This window comes from Equus przewalskii, chromosome 30, assembly GCF_037783145.1.
Source record: "Equus przewalskii isolate Varuska chromosome 30, EquPr2, whole genome shotgun sequence".
In the NCBI taxonomy this organism is placed as follows: Eukaryota; Metazoa; Chordata; class Mammalia; order Perissodactyla; family Equidae; genus Equus; species Equus przewalskii.
In genome coordinates this window covers 10165559-10191257 of record NC_091860.1, presented here as the reverse complement: position 1 = coordinate 10191257, position 25699 = coordinate 10165559, and the positions used below count along the sequence as shown (strand labels likewise).

The window sequence follows — 25699 nt, the reverse complement described above, 5'->3', positions numbered from 1 at the left end:
ATTTGAAACAGAATCTTTGGAATAAATAGAAGAAAAGAAAGGAACACAGGGGACAGAGGAATGTGAGGTACGAGCCAACTCCAATAGAGGAATTTTACAGAAACAAAGAAAGAGGGACTCATAAGAGAGGAAGTTGTTAACAGAAGCAGATAATACAGAGCAATGAAGAAAAATGAGACCTGAAATAGTTTACTGCTGTACCCAGGTTACCCTGTTTTAATTATTATACTTGTACTGGGGCTTAAGTGTTTGGTAGCTGGTAATCTTAATCTTCAAAATCTTTTGGATATTTTTAGTCTTTACTCTTCCATATTTAGCTTTTAGGGAAAGCTTATCAAACTCAATGCAAAATCCTACTAGGATTTTGATTCGGACTGCATTTAATAGTATAAGAACAATTGTCTAGTCGTGTAGAAAAATACAGTATTAAATCAGTCCCTGTTACTGTTTTCAGGAAATCCCAGATGAGAGTGACTCTATGGATTTGATAATTATGAAGTTACTGAAAACTTCTTCCTGAGCAGTTTCTGAGCAGTGTTAGGTACAGAAGTCAGATTGTAGTGGGCTCAGAGGTGGACTGGAGATAGAAGAGAGGAGAATGTAAACATGTGGCATTCTTTCAAAAACTCGGCTCGAGGGTAAGCAGAAAGGGTGCGTGACCAAATGGCCACAGTGGAAACTCAGGGTTGAGGGAGTTTTATCTTGAAAAATGGAAAAGTATTTATTATGTTAGAAAAAGGAGAGAAGAACGGGTTGAAAATACAGGGAAACATGGAATAATTGATGGAACAGGATCCCATGAGCAGCAGAAGGGAATAAGATCCTGAGTACAGGTGGAGATATTCACTTTGGACAGGAGAAAGTCTGAATGGTATCTGAGACTAGAGAAATGGTGATGCTGGTGAGGCAGGAATCAATAATTTGTGGTTGAGGCAACAAAGTTGAAGAAATTCCCACTTGAATTTTCTGTCTGAGATTTGGAATAAGGCCATTTACTGAGTGGTCTTGAGCAGGGTGAGGCAGAGACTTGAGAAGACTGTTGAGGGTTTGGGACAACCACTGTAGGGGAGGAAGGGCAAATTCCAAGTGCACAGGAAAGGATTGCTGAGAGCCCAGATCAAATTCGAAAGCACAGATGTTTCTCTGAAGTTCTGTTGAAAGGACAAAAAGACAGAGAATTGAAAGGATAGAAAGTATTAGCATAGGTAGTTATGTTAACTGAATGGTTATCATTCAGGGAACTACAAATATTTTGCAAGTAGCATTTTGCTTTGTGTCCATTTGTTTTTTCTTAAAGTGGGTTTAGATGTGTTCCCTCTCCAAGTTTCTTAGTGCGTTTGCAGCATTTATATGTGTGACCATTAATTAATTTTAGAGAAATCCCCAGGAGGGAGAGAAATAACAGTAATTAGCATCTTCAGTTACAAATGGAGAAAAGGATGCCTAAAGATACTCCTGAGGTCGCAAATGAAAACCACTGTTTACTCATAATTAAATGAACAACATTCTCCAAATTCAATGAAAAGAGCATATTTTATAAGACTTTAGTGGGAGTGCTATAGTTGCATGGCATCTTGAGCCCTTTCTACCAGTGGAGCTCAGTATATAGTTATAGCTAGTCCTATCCCAGTTAAAATTGGTCAGAGAGATTTATTTTGTGAGTTTTATTTCCTAATATAGCAGGGGTCAGAAAACTATGGCCTGCTGCCTGTTTTGAAAAAAAAATCAAAAGAAGGAGACTATTTCATGAGAAGCGGAAATTATATGGAATTCAAACTTCCGTGTCTATAAATGAAGCTCTATTGGAATACAGCCATATTCAATTGTCTACGTGTTGTCTCTGGCTGATTTCACACAACAATGACAGAACTGAGAAGTTGTGATGGAGGTGGTATAGTCTGGAAAGCCTAAAATATTTGCTGTCTAGCCCTTTATTGAAAAAGTTGCCTGTCACTTAAAATACAGCACCTGCCTGGTCCAGTTTCCGTCCCTATCTCTCCATCTCTCATGGCCTTACTCGTTGGTGCTATACATTCCAGGGGTATCTGCTTTTCTTAAAGAACTCTTAAATATTAAAAAGCCTAGACCCAAGTGAATGAATTTACAATGCTGGAATTTCAGGTTCAGGTCAGGATGCCTGGATACATTTTGGCTAAAATGTCATCTGGGCATCCTTTAATTCCACCATGCAATGACTTCTGTCAGCTACGAAGAAGATTCTAATTTGGAGCATTTCTGGTTTCTTGACCTGCTGTTCTTTTTGTGACATACGAAGCTCTTCAGATCCTCAGCTTAAAATTTCAAAACAATTTCCACAGGCTGAATGTTTGAGTGAGGAAGCAGGACAGCTAAGCCTCAATCTGTAATTCAAGTATAGCTTCTTGGAGCCCGAGTCTGTTGCCTGGTTCTAAGTTCTGCTGGCCTGGAGAAGCATGACTTGGCTGCCTTGGATCATAATTTTAAATTTTATTAAAGTTTTTACTTTACTAAAACAAAATTTCATTTGGGCCATGAGCTCTTGGGCCACTGCTAATCCCTATCCAGTTTAGCTTCGTCATTACTTTGGAGGGTGGCTCTTGCTCAGCTGGAGTGCAGTATGTGTCCTACACATTTTAAAGCCTCTTATAATTTTCTGTATCAATGTTTGTCAAGCTAGGGGTCAGGAGCCAGCCCTTGAGGGGGATGCAGAGGTCCTTTATACCGCTTCCTCATATTTGTGTCCACGGCACTTTCTGTCCTTTAGCTTTCTTTGTTCACCCAGATAGAATCACATAGCTCTGAGGGGACAAGAAGGGCAACCACAACAAGGAGTTATACATTTTTTTCTTTCCATTGGAGAGTTTTAGAGATGAAATGTCACCAAACCAAGACTCTGTCTTATCTTCCTCTTCCACAACTATAAAAATCATGCTCTCCACACACCTGTAAATATGTAACCTGGCTTCCTCAGGGCAAAAGGTGAACCTCTTCTTGGTAGGTTTCCCTGTCTGCAATATATCAAAATGATAAATTTCTCTGGGGTTTCACTTCAGTATTGGATCTGAACTCTTCCTCCGGATTTTCACTCTTGTCTCTCTGCACCACAGTCGGAGAAGAGAAATGGTTTGAATGCTAGCTCAACCTCGACCACCATCCTCAGACTGAGTCCAACTCTGCTTAACCCTGAGGGGTGGCATTAGGCTGTTTTAATAAAAGACACCATTGACAATGCCTTGAACTAGGTTCTTTTATAATAGCCAGTAAGAGAGAAAACAAGGCCTCTCAAACAACCCTCTATTAATTGACTGCTTGCTAGTTGATATTTGTAGGAGCACAGCGTGGGTTTCCATTTTCCCTTTTAATTATCCATAATAGCACCCTACCAACAGTGCCTAAGAAATACATCTGGGAGGGAGAGATTTGTTTCATTTGGAAGAAAGCTGAGTTGACATGAGAAAAAGTTTCAGTTCAAGAGAAAGGTGATTCTCATTGACCATTTTTTTCTTCCTTCTTTTGCTTTGCAAAGTCTGTGAGACTTAAATCATCTTTATAATGCTAATTAGCAAAACGACAATTTCTTATTTATCATAGATCCTAGAAATCGGCAGGATTTTTGAGAAATTAAAATGTCTTTAAAGCTTGTTTACTGATTCTCAATTTATTTTATCATTTCTCCGTAAAATATTACCAAATTTAAGTATGATGCTGTATTATAATGCTGCTGAGGGTTCTTAAGGATGTATTTTATTTTTTTATTTCAGAATATAATACTCAGATAGGATCATTTTTGACATTTCAGTAATGCAGTCAATTTTTAGCTCTAGGACCCAAATTTAAAATAGATTAGAGGTAGGACTCATAGTCTCCTTTCTAAAACATTTGGCCTCATTTTCCTTATGAAAAACAAGAAAGACAGAGAAGCAACCTGAATAATAATAGCAGAGAAACTTAAAACAAATAGAAAAGGCTATAACCCATAGTGGCCTATGGCAGTAGAAATTTAATACATGATTATTATGGGAACCATCATCATGCGTATTTACCGTTTATTCACCTTCTGTCTTTGAGCTTTGGCACTCTTTTGTCTCCAGAATTTTTTCTTCCTACTCAACTCTACCCCCTTAACTCAGCGTATGCTTCACTAAAGCCAGGTTCTGTTCTGCTGCTCTGCCTTAGCTACCCACTTCTATTTAAAGGTGTGTCTACACCTTATTCAGTTAGTGGTGAGAATAGCATGCACTGGCAACGCCAAGATACTCAGTTTTCCTCCTTCTGGGTCTCGTGATTTAGAGTTTGCCCTTTCTGCTTTGGAATTCATTCCATGATTCTCACCCTCCTGACTGCTAAGCTCTGGCTGGTCTCTTTAGACGCCATTATTAGACATGTACGCTCATGCGTTACTGCTATTTCCAGTGAAGTCTCCTGCGCTTGGGTTGGGTGAGTATCACTTAAACTATTAGGCAATCAATGTCAGAATCCCCTGAACAGGCTTTTAAAATTTGAATAAGAAGGCCAATTTTCAGATCTTATGTCTTAGTTTCTTGGAATGGGGTCTCCATGCACATATAATTCTTAAAATTATCATAGGTGTTTCTAATATACCTTAGAGTTTGGAACCATTGACCTAAAACCTTGAAAGTTGTCCTTTATCTCCTCTTCTATAGTGGAGGTAAAACCTAAAACCAATTCTTACCTGAGGAAGCAGAAATGAGACTTTTCTTTATTAATCTTGGGCTTTTCACAATCACATAGACACTAAACCTTTTAGAAATCATGGTTAATCTATCTTTTTGGCTTTCCTTGGTCAGGGAGAAATAAAACCAAGGGGACGTGTATTCCTTGAGGGCAGTGAATTTCAGGGACAATAGAGTACAATGGACAAAGAAAGGGCTGATTGACCTGTTCAGGATTCACTCGGTGAAACTAAATTCCTGAGCTGTTTACCCCAGGTCATGAAATAGCTAAAAGGAGAATTTATTATAAAATGTCTGTGAATGTAGAGAGGGCAAAAACGTGGAAGCTGATTCTAAAAGAAATCAAATATGGAGGAAAGCCTTTGATTAATCTACTCTGGGTGTTAGCAGCATAAAGTGACTAAGATAGACAGTGAAAGCTGCACAAACTAGAAAGGAGGGTTTTTTGTTCTTTGACACAGATAGGCAAACAGAGAGATGCTTGCCTGAACATAAATGAGCATTTAGGCACAACAGCAAATGAACCAACAATGCAGAAGGCAGACACTAGTGGCTCACCAGTGAGATGAATACGGGAAATAAGCTAAAACACATGACTGCATAGGACAGATGTAACAAAAACAGACAGCAGCTGAGAATCACATATAAATAACAGAGGCAGCTGGAGTTCAATTGAAGCCTAGACCCTCTCTTCTCCTATTCTCTCTGCCTAAACAATCGCAGACATTTCCTCTGCTCTTCAGACCCGTAGTCCCAACTGCCTAATTGATATTTCTGCTTGCGTCTCAATACATCAGAATGTTTAAAACCAACTGCTGGTTCTTCCTTTGCCAAACCTAATTCTCTTCCTCCCACTCTTTCCTGTCTCAGGGAATGCCACTAGCACTCATCAGAGAGTAAGTTGGAACCACAGCATCATCTTTGTCTCTTTTCTTTCCCTCATTTTCCATAGCCAATCCATCACAACTTCCTGTCAAGTTTGCACCCTCAAATGGATTTGCTTTTCTCCATCTCCACTGCCACCATCCTAGTCCAAGATGCCAGCATCTCTTCCCTGGATTTATCTGCATTTATCCGAGTTCTCCCTCAATATCTTCTCTACCCTGCAGCCAGAGAGATCTTTTCTAAATCCAGCTTTATCATTTTAAAACCAGTCTCTTTCCCCAAAAACCCTTTGATTGCTTTTCACTGCTGTAGGATAGAGACCAAAATCCTAAACCATACTTACAAGTACCAGCATGATTGGCTTTGGCTGTCTTTACAACTTCAACACTGACATCTCTCCTCTTCCTTCATCACTTGCGTCATACTCTTCTGTCATTTGGTGAGACGTGCACCTCAGCGACTTAATACCTGTGGTCCCTCTATTTGGAACACTATCATTTTTCTCTCACCGTCATCATCCCACTTACTCCACTCCTTTGTCTCTTCCAGTCATTCAGATCTCAACTCATCCATCACTCTCAATAAAGCCTCTCCCAAACTCTCATTACTGGTCAGATTTCTTTTCTATGTCCTACTGCAGTTCTGAGAAGTTTTCCTACAGAACAGGGTTTCTCAGCCTTGGCACTATTCACATTCTAGTCTAGATAAGTCTTTGTTGGGGCATGGGGCAGAGGGTGCGGGTTGTGTGTGCATTGTAAGTAGCATCCCTGACCTCTACCCATTAGATGCAAGTCATAACAATTAAAAATGTCTCCAGACATTGTCGACTATCCCCTGGGGGGGCACTTACCCCTATTGAGAACCACAGCTTTAGAGCAGCTATCTCTACCTCAGTCTGTGATGTATGTCTTTCCTAAAAAACAGTACTCCATAAAAGCAGGAACTGTGTGTGTGTGTGTGTTGAAAGAAAGAATGGAAAAAAAACCAAAATACCAGGAGGGAATAATGTCACTATTTGATACTGATCTCCAAAATTCATTCTTTCTTTCTTGTCCAGAAGGAAATTTGACAACTCCTTCTATAATATTATTGAGTTTTGAATCAGTATAATCTTGAAGTAGAGTTCACAAGAAAACATTAGTCATGGGATATATGCTTCTGATATACTACTGGAAATCTCCAGATCATTAAGATTCTTGAGGAAGAGACTCAACTTCTAAATATCTACATAAGTGTCCTAAAAATCATACACATTCTTCATATGTGGCAACTTGGTATTATTAACTATTTTGGGGAAAACTATATACCTACAATGTAACTAATGTTTAAGCTTGAAATAAAGATGGAGTACAAAGCCTTCCTTAGATGTGACAGGAATGTACTCTATGTTTCTGTGAGGTGTCTTCTAGCAGCTCCAAGTAGCTGGTGAAAAAGGTAGACGTAAACACATTAATAACAAGTGAAAAGGTAGATAAGAGTGGGTATACAGAGGGAGTGGCACTTGATTCTAAATGGAAACATGAGGAATGTTGTTCCAGAAAAGGCAATATTTGAACTGCTTTGAACGATGAGCAGGAATTTTCTAGATAAAAGTACAGTATCTGCAAAGTTCTTGGGATTAAAAAGAGCACAGTGGAACACAGCATGGGGTCTAGGGAGTGTTTGAGATGAAGGTGGAAGAGGCTGGAACATGAAGAGCTTTAAATGCTGAGATAAGGAATTTGGATTTATATATAGAAAACCATCACAAGGATTTAAGAAAGGAAAGGACATGGTTACATTTGTATTTTACAGAAATCTCCCTGGCCAAATGTGGAAGGTAACCTAGAATATGTGGGACTGGAAGTATAGAGACCAGTTAGGGATCTGTTATAATAGTTTCTAGGAGAAATGAAAAAAAACATGATTCAAGACAGTGGCATTAGAGGTGGGAGAAGAGGAATGATTTCCAAAGACAATTAGGAAATAGAAGTGACATGATATTGCTAGGAGTGAGGAGAGAGAGAGGAAAGAGCGTAGGATGACTCTCAGGTGTCTAATCTGATTTCCTACATGCATTGTGAAACCATTAACAACCAGAGTGGATTTCAAAGGAACAAGTTTGAATAGACAAAGCTGAGTCTGGTTTTGGACATGCTGAGATGAAGTCATCCATGAACCTCTAGTTGGAGTACACAGGACTGGTGCTGAAAAGAGACGTCAGAACTAGAGATAGATTTGAGTTACCACGATGGGGTGGTAACTGATGCTATGAGAATGAAAGTGGTTCCCCAGAAAAGGGGTATGAAGAAAAGAGGCAGACTCCTGGTGTGTATCATCAAGGGAAGGTTTAGATAAGAAAACCCTTGTTCTAAATCTTTATTCCAAACTGAATCACCTAAAGGATTTGTATTTTAAGATTCGGGAAAAGAAAGTAATCAAATTACTTTCATGTCCATTTGCACTGATTTATTTATTCTGCTGGTATCAGGAGAACTAGTGTTGAAATGCCTTAAAATAAGCTCTATCTATTTACAGCTCTCTCTGAGTCAGGAAGTCACAAAATCTTTGTAAATTTTGCAAGTCTCTGAGAACAGGCTTCACGATAATGCGCTTTCAGACCACAGCATATGGTGAGAGAGTTCTTGCCTTCCAAAAGTGGTGATTGAAAAATAGGACACTTTGAATGTAGTTTGCACTGTTTTTGAACTGATTTAGCGTTAATGGATACATTCTGTCTTAATGACTATATTTTATTTTCTTGAGAGCATAATTTGCCCATGGATTTCTAAATGTGTCTATTTCAGAACTTTTAATATTTTATCTGACATATGGTTTGTTCATGATAATGACTGGACATGTGATTATGGTCATTTTAATTACGTAAAGCAAAAATATTCTATTCAATTATTTCGTAATTAACATGCTCAAATAAAATTCTAGCCTATTTTTTCTTTCCTCCCCAAAGCCCCAGTGCATAGTTGTATATTTTAGTTGTAAGTCCTTCTAGTTATTCTATGTGAGCTGAAACTACAGCATGGCTACCGATAGACAAGTAGTGTGGTTCTTTGACTAGGAGATGAACCTGGGTCGGAGCGGTGACAGCACCAAACTTTAACCACTAGGCCATCAGTGCTGGCTTGAGCCTATTTTTTGGTGAAATATATTTGACATATAACATTGTGTAAATTTAAGGTGTACAACATGTTAATTTGATACATTCATATATTGTAAAATGCCACTGTAGCAATAATTAGTACCTCTATCATGTTATATTAGTTATAATTTCTTTTTAGGGTTTGAAATAAGTTCTAATCTCTTAGCAAGTTTGATGATTGTAATACAATATTGTTGTCTATATTCTAGCCTATTTTCTTGTTATATTGGGTTACTATAAAAATGTGTCTGCCAAAACCAGTTGTAAACAACTAGGCAATATGAACAGATTCTGATATAAATTGATCTGAATGTTCACAGCAAATGGATGCAACATTTTTTCTATATTAGCCCATAACATAAATCAGCATTTTTTTTTTGTATTTGTAATGATATTTTAAATTGGTGGATAAGATTTGGATGATAACTCAACAAAATCTTCTGTTAGTTTTAATAATAGCAAATGAGGTTTTTGTTGCTTTACTTGTTTTTACGGTGCCCTTTTGAAAAAAAGGCTTTATCTGAGGCCAGAGAAAAGAATGACTTACCAGCTGAAAGGTCATAAAAAATGTTATTTCAAATTTAAACACAATTGAAATAGGGGCCAGCTCCATGGCCTAGTGGTTAAGTTCAGTGCACTTTGCTTCAGCGGCCCAGGTTCAGTTGCCGAGCATGGGCCAACACTACTCATCAGTGGCTATGCTGTGGCAATGACCCACACGCAAAATACAAGAAGGTTGGCACAGATGTTAGCTCAGGACGAATCTTCCTCAAGCAAAAAGAGGAAGATTGGCAGCAGATGTTAGCTCAGGGCGAATCTTCCTCAGCAAAAAAGAAAAAAAAAAACCACAATTGAAATATATTAGCAAAAACTCCCTCATATCAGATTTGAACTTAAGAACTCATTGAATGGTGAAATTATTTCTACCCAAGGAGAACAGAATTGGGATTTAACAATAGATCTGGACAGTATTTTCAACATACTTTTTTACGTGCACTGAGAAATAAGCAGGGATATACATTTTATATTGTTATGGTACATTTTCCTGTAAATAGTGTATTCTTGAAGAATTGGATTTAACTTGAATTTTTGATAGCTTTTAAAATAAACTAAAATACTAATATAATAAAGTTTGCCCAGAGATGCAGAACCAGTAAGTGGTAGAGCCAGTATGCAAAACTGAGGTCATAATTACCACTCTGTCTGTGGTGTTTCTAGTCTTTCATAGAGTGTGGGTAGAAAACTCTGAGCTTCCTTCTGTCAATTTCTTGCTCTCTTTCTTACAGGGCTTCCTTCCATCCTTGCAAAGTGATCAGATAAATCTAAATGAATAAGTATGGAAATGCCATTGGCTTAAATGTAAGCTAATAAAACATGCAAATTGGAGGTACAAATGATAGAAATACCAGAAAATTATGTAACATGGGTTTCTTTGCTAGCTTATGTCTTGTGTGGTAAGTCTTGCAAGTTGGTGACACCAACTTTGTGAGATCCAAGGGATCAATAAAAGTCTATTGATTTTTATCTTTAACCACCTTAGTGTGCGTTTCAAATCCTTTGTTATTGTTTATTTTTCATGAAGGTATAATTTACATAGAGTTAAATGCATTGGTATTAATTGTACAGTGCAGTGTGTTTGAAAAATGCATACAGTTGTGTAATCCACACCTCTGCTAAGATGTAGAAGTTTCCGTTAGCCCTGGAAAGTTCTCCCAAGCCCCTTCCCAGTCAATCCCCAGCCTCTCTCCACTCCCAACCAGAGGTGACCATTCTTCAGATTTCGATCACCATAGATTAATTTTGTCTGTTCTAGAGCTTCACGTAAATGGAATCATGCAATATGTTCTCTTAGTGTCTGGCTTCTTTAGTATACATAGTTTTTGAAATTCCTCTGGCTGTCGTGGATCAGTACTTTCTCCCTTCTATTTCTGAGTGGGATTTCATTGTATCAGCATTATATAATTTGTTTATCCATTTTTCTGTTGGATGGATATTTAAGTTGTTCCCCTTTCTGATTATTATAAATAAAATTGCTATGAATATTCTTACACAAGTCTTTTTGTGATCAAATATTTTTCTTTCTTTCAGATTAATACCTAAGAGTAAAATTGCTTGGTCACGAGTCAGACGTATTTTTAACTTTATAAGAAGCTGCCAAACCAAATTCCAAAGTGGTTGTACAGTTTTAAATTCCCATTTTATATTCCCATTAGCAATGTGTGGAAATTCCACTTGCTCTAAATCCTCTCTACATTTGGTATTGTCAGTCTTTTTAATTTTAACAGTTCTATTTTTAGAACGATTTTAATTTTAGAATGGTCTAATTTTTACTGGTATCTCTTCATGACTTTAACCTTTTCAATCTTTCTGTGAGATTAGAGTTTTAACCTGTTCTCCGTAAAAAAGCAATGCAAGCATATTTTACAGAATTTTGAAAGATACTGAAAATGTTAAGTAATTTGGTGTTTAAGAATATTTAGTATGTAATATAAAAATATTTCTGTAGATATAAATTATAATCATACACTCTTGTGTCATTAAATGTACCCCAAAACCTTGGATTTTATAACTTTATACTAAAGTCGTATTGCTACACCATAGAGTGTATCGTAATTCATTTTACCATTGGTCTACTTTTGGGGAAGCATATTGTTACTAATTTTCTCCCTATATGAATAATACTGTGCATTAAGCATTCTTATAACTAAATCTTACGTATGATTCAGATTATTTCCTTAGGACAATTTCCTGCCAGATCATAATGTTGTCTCATTCCAGTCTTTTTTTTTTTTTTAGGAAGATTGGCCTTGAGCTAACATCTGTTGTCAATCCTCCTCTCTTTCTGAGGAAGATTGTCACTGAGCTAACCTCTGTGCCCATCTTCCTCTATTTTGTATGTGTGGCGCCTCCACAGCATGGCTTGATGAGTAGCGTATAGCTCCATGCCTGGGATCTGAACCCACGAACCCGGGACCACCAAACCTTTTCAAGTCTTTATAGCTCTTATTTCTTTCTATTATCTCATTTTATTTAATAGAAACTCCAGAATAATGTAAAATCCTAATGTTCATATCAGATCTCTTTATCTTGTGACTGCTTTTAAGAATTCCTGCCTCCCCACTGAGACTTGGTGCTTTGTTTATGTAGATGTTCTCTCTGTTAGGAAGTGATCCTTATGGATGTGGCATTCCACATCAACTTCAGTAGTCATAAGTGTACCATTCATGGAAATACTGTGTGCCATGAGCATAAAGCTTGGGAAACCTTACCTAGTTTGGGTAGTTAAGAAAAGTCTTCTCTAAAACTCCTGTGTCTGTCGCCTTGCCTGGTACAAAGAAGGCACTGAAAAGAAACCTTTATTGTGTGAAAAGTCAATGAAACTGAGACCTGAGGAATGAGTTGACAGTTAGGGAGGGAGGTGGACACAGGCCAGGATGAGGGAATGGGATGAGCTCTGACAGCTCTAAGGTGAGGGGCAGCTGCATTTGTAGAACTGAAAATGGCCAGATTGGCTGAAGTCGAGTGAGCAATGGGGAGCAGAGTGTGGATGTGGCTGAGAAGGGAAGCAGGGGCTGGTCCTTGTGGTACAGGGTCTCATCGTGTTCAGGTTTTTGTGATAGCTTCTAAGAAAATGATAACTTTGATTGATATTAAATGTCCTCTTTTTCCTTTCATACTTTTTTACCTTAAATTTCACTTTCACAGGTATTGGCCTTGAGATTCTCTTTGTTTGTTTGGTTTAGTTTTTGTTTTGCTTTTACATGATAAATTATTCTTTATTCACTTTTTCTCTAGACTTTACTTTTTCCATCTTCCCTTCCTTTTTACCTTACTTATCTCACCTCCTTCCCCCATAAATATAAATGCTTACTACATGCTGGACCCTAGAGATGATGTTTGAATACCTCTCCTCTTGAAGCTTGTAGTTAAGTCTCTTGTAAATAGACTCTAATTTGATTGTATTCTGTTGTTTTTGACCTACTCTGAGTATCTAGCTGTCTTCCTCCACTCATCCCTCCCTTTCTTCTTTCTTCACTTCCTTTGTTAGCATTTAGGATTTTTAGTTGATTATTACTTAATTTATTATTTAATAAATGAATACATTGTTACTGTACAAAATTAACACATAAAGAAAAATATAAAACAGTAAGTGAAAACCTCCCAATTCTACTTTTCTTCCCAGAAAAAATGATACATGTATGTACACTCATATCATGCCTTTTGCCAAAGAAGGATTTTTATTTCAAAATTATTTCTAGAAAGTCTTTGGAGCTCTTTCTCTGCCTGTAGATATGTATGTTTCTCATTTTTTAAATAGCTGCATAATATCACGTCACATCACTGAACCATAGTTTATATTCTCTACTATTGATGGATATTTAAATTTTTCAACGTTGTCACCAGTTATTGTACCAATAGTACTGTGATAAACATTCTTGTGCATATATTTTTGTGCAAATGTGCAAGTATTCCTTAAGGATAAACCCCTTAGAAGTGGCGTTGCTGGCATAATCAAGTACAGACACTTAAAATTTTGATAGACACTTCAAAACTGCTTCTCAAAAGCTTCATCAATTTGTATTCCTGCCAGTATGAAAGTACCCGTTTCCCAGCATTCTAACTGGGCATCAATTTTATCAGTCTTTCTGGATTTTTCAATCTAATGGCTTAAAAATGAAATAATATCATTTTAATTTACATTTCCCATTAATGTGAGGATGAGTCCTTTTTACATTTTTATTTCTGTTTGTATTTCTGCCTTGAATTCCCTGTTCACGGCAGGATGGTGATTTTCTCTTTCACACACGTCTTCATGTTTCAGTGGCAGATTAGTAAAGGTTGCTTTGGGAGCCTCTATCCGGATGCTATTTTCAATGACAGCTTTACAGAGTTGGATTTTGAAAGTGATGGGGCAAAGTTGAGTGATACCACTGTGTAATGTCATTTCTGTCAATTTCCTTGGGCAAGTTTTTCAACCTCTCTAAACCTCAGGCTCTTCATTTATAAAGTGAGGATAATAATACCTACTATTTGTTGTGAGAATTAAATGGTTTTGTGCAGGTTAATTAATGTAAAGTGCCTAGAATGATGACTGGTACGAAAATTCATCTGTCATCGTTGTTATTATTGTTATCAGTGTTGTTGTTACCACAACTTATCATCGACGTTTTGTTAAAGTCAGAAGGTGTCTTTCAATTGGGAAAGATGCCATTGAATGAGCAAACCAGCAATACTAGGTACACTTCTGGGTCCTTGATTCACCCCATACAGTGGTCTAGGTTTACCCCCTTTCCCTCCCAGTTGGCTTTTTCTTCCCAGAATTTATGCATTTGTATCTCTTTCATGGCCTTAAAAATGTAGCCAAAAAAGAAGCAGAGAGAAAACCATAGTAAATAGAGTATATTCATGGGAGTGAAAGAGAACTGCTGGTTTGGCCCTTGAACTCACACCTGCACAGCATGTCACGTAATGAAAGCTGAATTTCAAAGACACTTTCCTTATTATACAAACTTCTGCTTCAAAGAAAGAAATGAGTAAATGGAAGCAAACGTACTCAAACTGCCCTCAACAAAGGCTCCGGGGGTTACTGAGGCACAGACATGTGGTGGTTGTGGTTAGGTAGACTTATTCTTGATGGAATTTAAATGCACAGCTGGAAATAAAAGACTTTTTTGAAATATGAATTGATTCTTAAAATCTTCAACAGAGGATTGAAGATTCTTTCATTCCTGAAAGGAGCCTCTCTATCCCAGTTTCTGATTGGATCTAGATACCTTGATTGCTTCCATATAGGAACAATCTCAGAGGAAACTGTCATAGACAGTGATATGTGGGGACACCAGAAGCCCCACTGTGCTGCCAGCCTCGCTCTCTTAACTTTCAGAGTTCAAGATCCCTGCTTTTAGAGTCAGTGTTGGCTATCTATTTTGTCTTCCAAGTCCTGCCTGCAGGAGAAACCGTTAAATTATTATCAATCACTAACACCCTAATTGGCATTTATATCTCTTTTGTTTATAACTGGTAGGTAAGATTAAGGCCTGGAAGAAATTAGAAGCTGGAGATAAGAGAATTACTTTGAAATATGTGCCTTCCTTGAAGAGGGCAGGCCTGGATGAGATGACAGAAAGTGTGGCATGAAATTATTGGCTGCCTGAGGTGGGAGAGATGAGGAAAGAGTACAACAAATACAGGAGGAGGCAGAAAGATGACAGAAAGCTGAGACAGTGGTGACTTTGTTTATGCTTGAGTCTGGTTCTGCCTCCACACACCTGTGCCATTTGCCTCACCCGTTTTTACTCCTCTGAAACCAGGAATTACTAGTCTGTCAAATCAAACATAAACGGTTGGTTTCTTCTACTTCCCTCTTCCCTTCCTTCTCTTCCTTTTCCTCCTTCTCCTTTTCTTAAGATTTTGACAATTTAACTTATTCTCTGAATCATAGTGGTGTCCGTGGATTAAAGGCGAAGAATTTCCTCTCCACTTGAATATGGATCAGCATGCATGTTGCTTTTCAGTTTAATTATTTATTTGGTTACCTATTTATTTATTTATTTATTTATTTAGTGAGATTGTTGGTCAACAAAATTTGGGGGGTTCTGGAAAATACCAAAAGTAAAACCATGACTATTCCATTAAACCTACTTCTTTTATTTATAGCCTTTAGCTGTATACTTCAGAGATAGTTTGACTACAAAATAAGTAATTGATTACCATTAACCCGGATGGGAAATATGAAGAGAAAAACAACTTGGAAAAATTTAGTTTTTGGCATCTTGAGTTTGAGGTACCTGTAGGTCATTCAGGTAAAGCTGTCTTATAGACAAGTGAAAATATGGGTCAAGAGCTCCAGAAGGAGGTTTAGGCCGAAGATACAGATTTGGAGTCATTAGTTTCAAAAGCTTCGAAAATTGATTCCTTCTATAAAGCTGCTTTAGTAATAGTTTAATTTTTGATAAGCTTAAAAATCTGTTACATTGTAAAACTTTTTCTAATTTTTGGCTTTATAACATTGTTTTAACTTTTCAGTAATTCTCTGCATGCACTTGGTTATTTTTCTTGTGTCTTTCTGAGTTGTGTCTATCCTAATGCATTTGTATAATACATCTTAGAACAAAGATTAACTAAGTAGGATCCAACACAGAGAAGAAAGAAGACTAATTAAAACATCTCTCAGTTGACATTTTTGAATTTGTATGAAGGGTCAGCATTTATTATCTGATTAAAACTTATGAATTTATTATTTGAAAATCTTTCCTGAACCATGTTTGTAATATAGAATATAATACTCTAAAATACCAAGATAATTATTTAATTGCCAACATGTCATGATTTGCTAATACACTTTAAGACTAACTGAAAGAGCAGAATTTAGTGAAACAAATGATTAGAATTGACAATCAAAATAGAAACAAGATGCTGGTTAATGAATATATCCTTCTCTTTTTAGTTTAAGGCAAGTTTAAGAATGATGCCCTCCATGTGTACTGAATTGCATAATACCCATTAAATGCTCTCCTAGTGCTCCCAAGTTTGGGGAAAAGCAGAATCCAATTTACTCCATGTAATCTAGAAATATTTATACTATGTTAGAGATTGAGTTTTGAATTCCTGTCTCCATGATCGTTGCATCGAAGTAGCAGTATTTTCTCACAGCCCTTCATAATCCACCTTCGTTTTTGCCTGTCAGATACAACACTGCTATTTTAAATTTCTGAACTGCTTGCTCTTCTCGCAGAGAAGGGCATCTTTTACACCTTATTAAATCATCTATTGGTTTATTCACTGAAATGCTCATCATATTTCTTTGTACATTTGGCTTGTCAGAATTGAAACTGCTTGTGTTAATGGGGACTATAAAATAAGGAATTTATGTCCTAGAATGTTTAGACTCTCTCCACATATCAGACAAAGTATGAAATATCTCTGTCTTACACTTTGTCTAGTCATTCCGTACACTTCCAAACATGCTTTAGAAGATCGACAATGTGTTGAAGACATGCTTAACAGTTCTGAGCAATTCTGTCCCTATTCTCACATTTTTTTCCTGTTTAAGACAACTGAGAAGATGCTGATGTTGTCTGGCTAACATTTGTGTGATGGATTCTATTGCCTATGTGTGAGCAGTAGTATTTTAAAGTAGTTACCTTGCAGATCATAGTTTTTGACATACTGAATTAGAAAAGAAAAAAATTTCTGAGATTCGACAATGTTCAAATGATAAAAGATTGGTTAGATCTCTTGCTACTTAGCAATCACGTGCAACTGAGCAATGATCTGTGAAGTCTTTGGAATTTCTCCAAGTGTAAAATACATTTATGTTTTTAAAAAATGATTAATGTTAGACTAAATGATATTTGAGTTTATGTCGGTGTAATAAAGATTAATATTTGAAGAAGCAAGCAAAGTGTTTTATCTAATTAACATTAAATTATAAAATACTTAATATTTTGTATTTTCATTATTATTATTCCATTAGGATTTTTCATGAGGAGGAATTTGTTCTTTCAATTATCTACTTTTATTTGAAAATAATATCAATTAATCCCAGTAGCTTTTAATCAATAATAGAAGCCTAAGCAAATGATATGTTTTATTTCAATAATTTCATGCCACTTTATTTAAGGATGTACATTAATTCTTCTTAAGGCAAGATCCTTTTTATAATGTTTTAGTCTGTTCACTTCTGTATGCCTTTTGGACACTTGGAGAATTTGTCTCAATTATATGAAATATGAGTTACTCTATTTATTAGAATTGAAAGAAAAAAGGAATTCAAAGTTGCAAGTAGATTACAGAGAAGTAGCAGCTATTTTTGCAAAGAAGCTATGGGAAAAATAAGGACAAATGAGGACATGAGCAGTCACATTTTAGGAAAGTATTCTGATGGCACCTTAGCAGAGAAAGGGACTGAGAGATGGCAAGAAGGCTTTGGTATTAAGTTATTTTGGACATAAGCATGAAGGATGAGCTTGGCTGAGTAAGGGTTATCCAAAATGTTCCCTCTCATGCATCTAAGTGTTTCTGCATCTCTGCAACTGCAGTGAGAGTCAGCATCTTTGAGTCATAAAATCAGGCACTGAACTTCTGAAAGACGAGACGCTGGGGGGAGCATCTCTAAGCGTTTGTGTTACCTGAAACAAAGCAAAGCGAATGGGCAAGCATCTCACAGAGAGCCTGCAAAAGCAACCATAGACGTTTCTGCCCAGCAGGAAATGGGGAATCATAGTTAATAATGAAGGTCTTGGTATTTCTCATGTCACGTGTGTAAAATAGCATTGCTTTTTCTTTTTATTTAGCGTGCTGTACCATTTTAAAGAATATGAAACTATGTATACACTATGCTAAACTTTATTTTTGGGTAACTTTGTTTTTCCAAAAGTTCTTAAACACTCCACTATAAATTATCATATCATATGAAAAGGGGCTTTCTTGTGAAGTCTTAGAAATTAGAAAGAATTCCTAGTGAAGACAATGTGACAGTTTCTTTTAATGTTTTTCATAAAACCGTCAGGAATTTTAAATTGACTAGTAAACATTTTTTTTTATAACATCTGAACCAAACCGCTTACTTGTAGTTCATTTTTAAATACTCCATTCATGTTACATGTTCTTGTTATTATAACATTACATATAGGTCTGTTCCTTTGGGTGAGAAAATGACTGAGGGTCAGATTGTATGTACAGAGGAGCTCACGATGACTTGGGAATCAGCAGCTAAGGATGACGGGACCTTGTTCTGTCACTCATCAGCAGAGTGAGCTTAGTCTGTTGACCTCACTTCCTCTACCTGTCCATGGAAGATTGATGATTAACTACCATTGACTAAGTGCCTGCTCTGTGCCGGGTAGCATAATTGCTAATCTTTACAACAGTACTGCAAGGCGGGCATTACACCCATTTTATAAATGAAGTAATTGAAGCTCAGAAGGTTAAGCAACTTGCCCAAGGTCACAGAACTAATAAGCAGCCACTGTTGAGATTCCGAACCATCTGGATGTAAAGCCCATGTGTTTTATTCCATGAATTTATAATTCTCTGAATTATTTATATTTCACTTTGGGAATCTCTGCGCTGACCGTATTCCTCTTCTTTTTTGTACCATTTTTATTGCTAAGAATCCTTCTGAAAAACTAATATTGATTTTAACTGACCACATTTTGGGCAATTGTTCCTTGACAGATTTTTCTAAATTTGGTTGGTTTTTCAATATTTCATCACAGATCTTCTTAAGACAAACTAATTGCATATAAGCTGTCAAACTGGATGTAGTCTGTTCTCATCCTTTTATATTATTATAACTAAAGTTATTGAAAAACAGTGTCCTTACATCTTTTAATGTTAGGATTCTCTTCAGGACCACCTTTTACATCTTGCTTCCAATTTATTATTGTGTAATTCATTCATCAGGTGTTTGTCAGTTTTCATTCATAATCTCCCCGTCCGTAGATTTCTCTACAGAAATAGAAGAATGAAAAGAAAAAGTGCAGCGCATTAGTCTGTTCTTCTGCTAAAGAGGCTAATTCTTTTTGTAAATGATATAGGTTTATAGAGTCTTGGTTTGTCATCCAAAACTATGCTGGTCCATTTTTTTCAGAATCTAATTCTGTTGCTTTCTTATATTTTTATCATACGTTCTGGGGTCCAGCTGTGCAAAAACGTCTTCATGTTCAGAGGTTCCTTTTGTAATCAAAAGAAACTTTAATTGCTGCAAGGCTTAAGAAATTGGCTGTGATCAAAAATAGCTGCACTGTTTTAGCAAGATATGCATTAATTTCCTCAGTGGTTAAAAATGTTTTAAAAATATAAACGAAGTCTTTAGTTCCTGTAGAATCAAGGAAATAATGACAAGCCATTTTAATTATTTTTAAAAATTCAGACTTCAGCATTCTTATTGTCTTATTACTTCCAGTGCCTTAGCTTCCCCTGGGTGCTCACATCCTAGGCAGAGCGCGTGTCAGCTACAGCTGCGTTCATCTCCCGCCTCTATCCTCTGCAGCCAAGGATTACGGAGTTTAGAAATTGACTTTGACATAAGTTCATAGAATTGCTGTAATAAGATTAGCCATTTTCTTTGGTCTGTAGGTTTGATATCTGGCTGTTATAAACCTTTGTAAGTCAGTTCTGAAAGTTTAAGAAATGGGGAAAGTGGGACGGAGTGGAGCAAGGTGGAGTCAGCTCACCTCTATTGTAAACTCTGGAATTGTATTTATTTGGCTTTATGAATTCTGAAGCAGAGAGTTAGACTCAGCGACAACTCCTCCAGTACTATATTCACCTTAAATATCATAAATATCCTGTTTGATAATTTTGTGCGTGCAGTTGGTACTGAACAAAAACTTACTAAGTAGATATTAGTTAAAGGAAGGTCTTTGTTTAGACTTCACATATTATGATACCTAATGGCGGAATTTTCTAACAGTTGAGTAGATCCATGTTAGACAGTGTTTTTTTAATTTATTTATTTATTAAAATGTATGTTATACAGCAGTGTGACTACATCTCTGAAGAAATTAAAATATTTCCAGATAAGTTTATCTATCCCCAAGTCTATCCACTTCTCCAGAAAAAAAGATTGTTATCATTTTGATATGTCTCCCCAAGACCTGTATTTGATATATTTATACATACCTAGCTAATGCATAGTATTGATTTGTGTGTACGTGTTTAATATAAATAGTATCCTACCGTGTATTGTTGATCATCCTTCAAGAAGGTTTTTCACGTGTTTCCCAGTTAGTTAACTGGTTAAAAAGAGTTCCGTACCGCCAGTTCGATCTCAGACAAAATTAGAAGGAGATGAAATTTTTTCTTGGCCTCTATCATTTTGCTCATTCTCTCCCTCATCCATCTTCATTTTTCAATCCCTCTTCTCTCTCATACACACTGAGCGCCTCCCCTCCCCTTCCTCATCCTAGCACTTAGACTCTAAGGAAAAGATTCCTGTTCTTCACTTTGAACTTAAGTCTGTGTATTACTTACAGCACTTGTATATTACACCTTGGTACCAAGTACAAAATAAAAGACTTTGTTGTAGTTAAAAGAACTTCCAGTACCAGTAAGACAGTGGGGAAATGGTTTAGGGAGCGTGAGGTTTCTTAATCCCTGAAGTCTCACCTATTAGGCACCTGCTCATTCTGTGAGGCAGTGAAGGCAGTTCTGCCCAAGAATATTTTGTAAGAAAAAGTGCACATTGTGAATAGGCCTTACATTTGGTTGTGGAGCCATTTGTTGGAGTTCCAATTTGTAATTTGAAATCACGGGCTTCTCTGCTCAGCCAGGAGCAAGGCAATGAAGTATTAGGAAGATTGCTCAACATTTCCAAATGAAAAGGAGACAGGTTATAGTGCCCTGAGAATACGGAAAAGCATGGACTGCTGCCACTGTTGTTATATGGTAGTGATGATTGTAACACCGCTAAGAACCTACTGGCCCTAAAAAAAGAACTGCTGTGTTCCTTACCCCCAGGCTTTTGGCTCTTCTGGGGTAATTTTTTATCCAAAGCATTAAAAAAATTTTGAATGTTACCTATATAAACCTCTGTGGTTTTCAAGTCCATCATCCTTTTGCTGTTTTCTACCTTGAAGAATACATACCTACTGGGCCATCCCAGTGGCATAGTGGTTAAGTTTGTGCACTGTGGTTTAGCAGCCCAGGGTTTGTAAGTTCGTATCTCAGGCGTGGACCTAGCACCACTCATCAAGCCATGCTGTGGCTGCATCCCACATAAAATAGAGGAAGACTGGCACAGATGATAGCTCAGCAACAATCTTCCTCAAGCAAAAAGAGGAAGATTGGCAACAGATGTTGGCTCAGGGCCAATCTTCCTCACATACACAAAAAGAATACATACCTACTTATTAAGTGTCATGCACAGCACTAGCCATTTTGTATACTTCATAGTTTATTAAGCCTGTCAGATTTAATAAGGTAAAGACTGGAATCCCCATTTTATAGTGCGACCATTAAAGTTCAAGGCTGACTAACTCAAAGTGGTTGTTTTATAATTCAAACTGAGATGAAGTTAACTCTAAAGTCTGTGTTTTCCATTAAGCCTCGCAGCTTCTCTTCATAGCCCCTTTTTCCAAGCAACATTGCATAGGTTGTTTTACAAGTAGTCTTATATAATATTTTGGACTCTCGTTCTAACTTGGTGTCATTTTGGGGAAAAGTTTAAAAGATAAACTATAGAGTATTCATAGTTGGGTACGCTATGCAAATATAATTTGCCATCTTGAAAATTTTACCAGCCAAAGCCCATTTAAAAGCTTGCTGATAGAAGTTTTCTTTTCACTGAAAGCATCTGCTAGCTAATAATGACCAATAGCAGGAAGCCACTCAAATAGTTGTCTGTTCACTGACTAAACTTGTTTCTCCCTTCCCAAATTCTTAGATTAATGAAAGCCCTGAGTTCTTTTGAGGGATTACATAAAGTATTCCTATGTGTCTAACAATGTCCTACCAGGGTTTTGGAAGAGGAATTAGAATTTTCTTTCTCTTGCTATCAAGTTATCTGATACTTCTTTTTATGTAATGGAGTCTTGTGGTTTGGCTTTTTAGCTTTCTGTTGTTGAAAAATTACTTGCTATGACTTCAAGTTATTTTCCTGTTTTGATGTCATATTTGCACCACGTGTAATTTCTATGTACATTTTAAATTGCATTTCATGAAAGCTCAGGGACTCTGGAATGATCTTTTTTTGTTTTTGTATTCTTGATCCATATAGAACTCTATATTGATATTTAAACTCATCAAAGCAAAATTTATTATTGGAAGATAAGATTGATTGTTAGATCTTTTATTTCTTGCCACAACGCTAAGCATTTTGCTTTGGAAAGATAATGCTATTTTGAGTCTAACAAAATATCTTGAGACAAATATTTATGCTTAGCAAACTTCAAATATTCAGGAAATTTATTTGAAGATCAACTTATTCTTCTGAATTTTGGTTTAAGAATAATTTAAGCATGTTCGTGAGGTGAGATGCCTCTGTTATTTAATGTGATTTATACTCTTCACATAGTGGAGCTCTGTCAGTGAGTTTTGGGGACTATATTTCGACGAGATGGGAGATATATCCCTGAGATGCCCAGAACTTCTGCATATGTTTGTTTTATCCACCGAAACCATCCTGCAGGTATTTGTGAAATGGTTTAGGGATAGCATTCAATATGCACTTGTGGCTGATGTTTCAGAAATGTGGGCAAGATCTTCTGTGTCTGTGAATTTCTTGGATTGAAAGGATCTTCTCAATAGTGTTCTCAGCTGCTCAGACTCTTCAGCAATTGAAATTTGAAAGAATAAAATTCCATGAAGCCACTGCAATATCATTGACTACCAACCACCTTTATAGTCAGTCTTTCTGCATGTTTCAGTTAAGCCCACCTGTCTGAAATACTAGCCAATTTTCATTTATCTTCCCCAAAGAATGCTGTTCTACTGGTTGAGGCATTGGCACAATAGCATAAATTCTTCCATGCCTAGAAATGTAAGTTAACAATGACATTTTTATTTTGTTTTTTAGAGCATCAGGGCATCAGGCCTTATCCTGTTGGAAACAATCCTTTTTGGGTCTCTGCTTCTGTACTTTCCGGTAAGTAATATAATTGTATTTTAAAAGTAGCCATTTATTTCATTTTGCTTAGGCAGTAATTTATATTTGTGCGTTTATATATATAAAACTGCTTAGATATTATATATAATATGTTATTTATATATCTATATACAAGTTTATATATGTATATCTATATGCAATAGATGTAGATATATAAACAAAGGCTTTATACATATTTTAACTCTGGCTCTTACCTCATGGGGACCTGAGACAAGTTAGTTAGCATTTCTAATCTTTGTAAAATGGAGCTAATTATCCTCTTCTTCCCAGATTTGTGAGGAAGGTTAAATGCTTAAGTGAGCTCGCATACAGAAGGCATGTTGCTATGTACATAGAAATATTTGTTTCCTTCTGCTTCCTCCTCCGCCTGAATCGGAAACCTGATGCACACCAACTAGTTAATGCTAAAAAATTCCAAGCGGTTACATAGAAAAATAACTATATAACTAACGTAAATGTATGTGTGGTGCTAGTGGCATGGATAATCATAGTAGACTCTTCTTATGATACTAGTAAGAGATCTGTAACCAGAAGATACCTACTGATTTTACTAATTCAATTCAATCAACATATATTCAACAGTTATTATGTGTCAAGCACTATGCTAATTTCTGGGAATACTCTGTGAAGGAGATCTTGTCTCAAGAAGCTTATAATTTAGAGAAGGAGATGAGTAAGGACAGACAATTATGATCCAGTGTGACAAAAGCTAAGAGAAAGGTAAGGGCAGGATGCTGTGGAGGCACTTAGGGGAGACAACAAACCAAGACTAGGTAATAAAATATCTTGACTGAGATATGAAAGAGGAACAGATATTACAGAAGGAAAAAGTAGGGCTTCCAGGACAACATATTCTTACCTCACTAGCTTCTCGATTTCAGCCTTCCTTGTTGATTCTTGGTCTTTCCCACCTCTTCATACTTGAGTGCCTCAGGACTCAGTCCTTGTGGCTCTTTTTAGTCTACGTTCTCCCTTGGTGATCTCATCTAGCCTCGAAGCTTTAAATACTATTTTTATGCCAGTAGCTCCAAAGTTTACCTTTCTCCTGAGCTCCAAACTCATATTCATCTGTTTACTCAATGACTTCGCTTGAAGGTCTAACATAATTCCATATCATGTTCTTAACTGAGTTACTCATCTTCCTCACCTCCAAAGTCAGTCTCCATATCTCCATTGATGGCAACTCTATCCTTCTAGTTACTCATGCCAAAAACCTGGGAGTCATCCTTGCCACCTCTTTTTCTCTCGCATCCATCGGAAAACACTTCAAAATACGGCAAGAATGTAACCACTCTCTACCACATCCTGTACCACCTCCTTGGTCTAAACCATGATCGATCTCTTCTAGATTACTGCCTTGGTCTCTTCCTGGCCTCTCTTCTTCCGTGCTTACCCCCACTTACGATCCGTATTTTCAAAATATCAGCCAGTTTGGACAGCAAAGTTATACCATGGCATTCCTTTTCTCAAAATTCCAAAATGTTCCCCATTTCACTTGTAGTAAAAGCCAAAATTCTTAGAATGGTCACCAAGGCTCAACATGATTTGAATCCCGCCCCCTCCATTACCTCATTTTCTAGTCCTCTTCTCTCATTCACTGTTTACAAGTGTTCTTAATCTATTTAGGTTTTCTACTTCCTGAATTACTTTTTATATTTCTTCTTAAGATAAAAATTTATTTAGGTATAATCAGTTTTTATTTTGCCATAAAATCATCCATATTACTCAAGTTTTCTAATTTACTAGCTTAGAGTTATTCATAGTAATTTATAAGAGAAGCAATATAAAAATACAAAGACTATTTATGATGCCTGGTACTCTTCCTGTGTAAACGGCATATTGTGCTTGATAACATTTAATCCTCCCCATTGAACTACCAGGCAGGTATTGAACCAAAGTCATAGAATCGCCCAATTAGGAAGTGAAAGACCTGAAATGACTTCAATAATCTGAATAATAATTTTAATTTTAATTATCTGAATAGCTGTTGCTGACACTGTCATCTTTTTCCTGAACCTCTGCTATTTTAAAATATGTTTTCTACCCAGTAGCCAGAGGGATATTGTAAAATATCAAATCTAATTTGTCACCACTTCAGTAGCTTCCCAGTTAGAATAAAGAGCAAAACTTTTGACATGGTTTATGATATGTGTAGTGTGGTCTTTGCCCAACTCCCCAGTCTCATCCAATACTGCTTTTTTCCTCACTTCCTGCATCCAGCTACTCTGACCTACTTTTAGTTCTTAAATGAAACACAACCTCTCTCCCGGTAGGCATAATAATGGCTCCCCAAAGATGTCTACAGTTCTAATCCCTTGAATCTGTGAATATATTACCTTACACGGGAATAGGGACTTTGCAGATGATTAAATTAAAGACTTCCAGATAAGGAGG

At 36.7% G+C, this 25699-nt stretch overlaps 1 protein-coding gene across 2 annotated transcripts in view; it reads left to right on the top strand.

Moving 5' to 3' along the window:
• Positions 1-25699, top strand: part of GPR158 (G protein-coupled receptor 158) — a 404908-nt gene that overhangs the window by 269711 nt on the left and 109498 nt on the right. For both annotated transcript variants that reach the window (XM_070601533.1, XM_008522783.2), the window contains one exon: positions 23216-23284. In XM_070601533.1, the coding sequence (XP_070457634.1) occupies positions 23216-23284 (69 nt within the window). The remainder of the gene's footprint in view (positions 1-23215; positions 23285-25699) is intronic.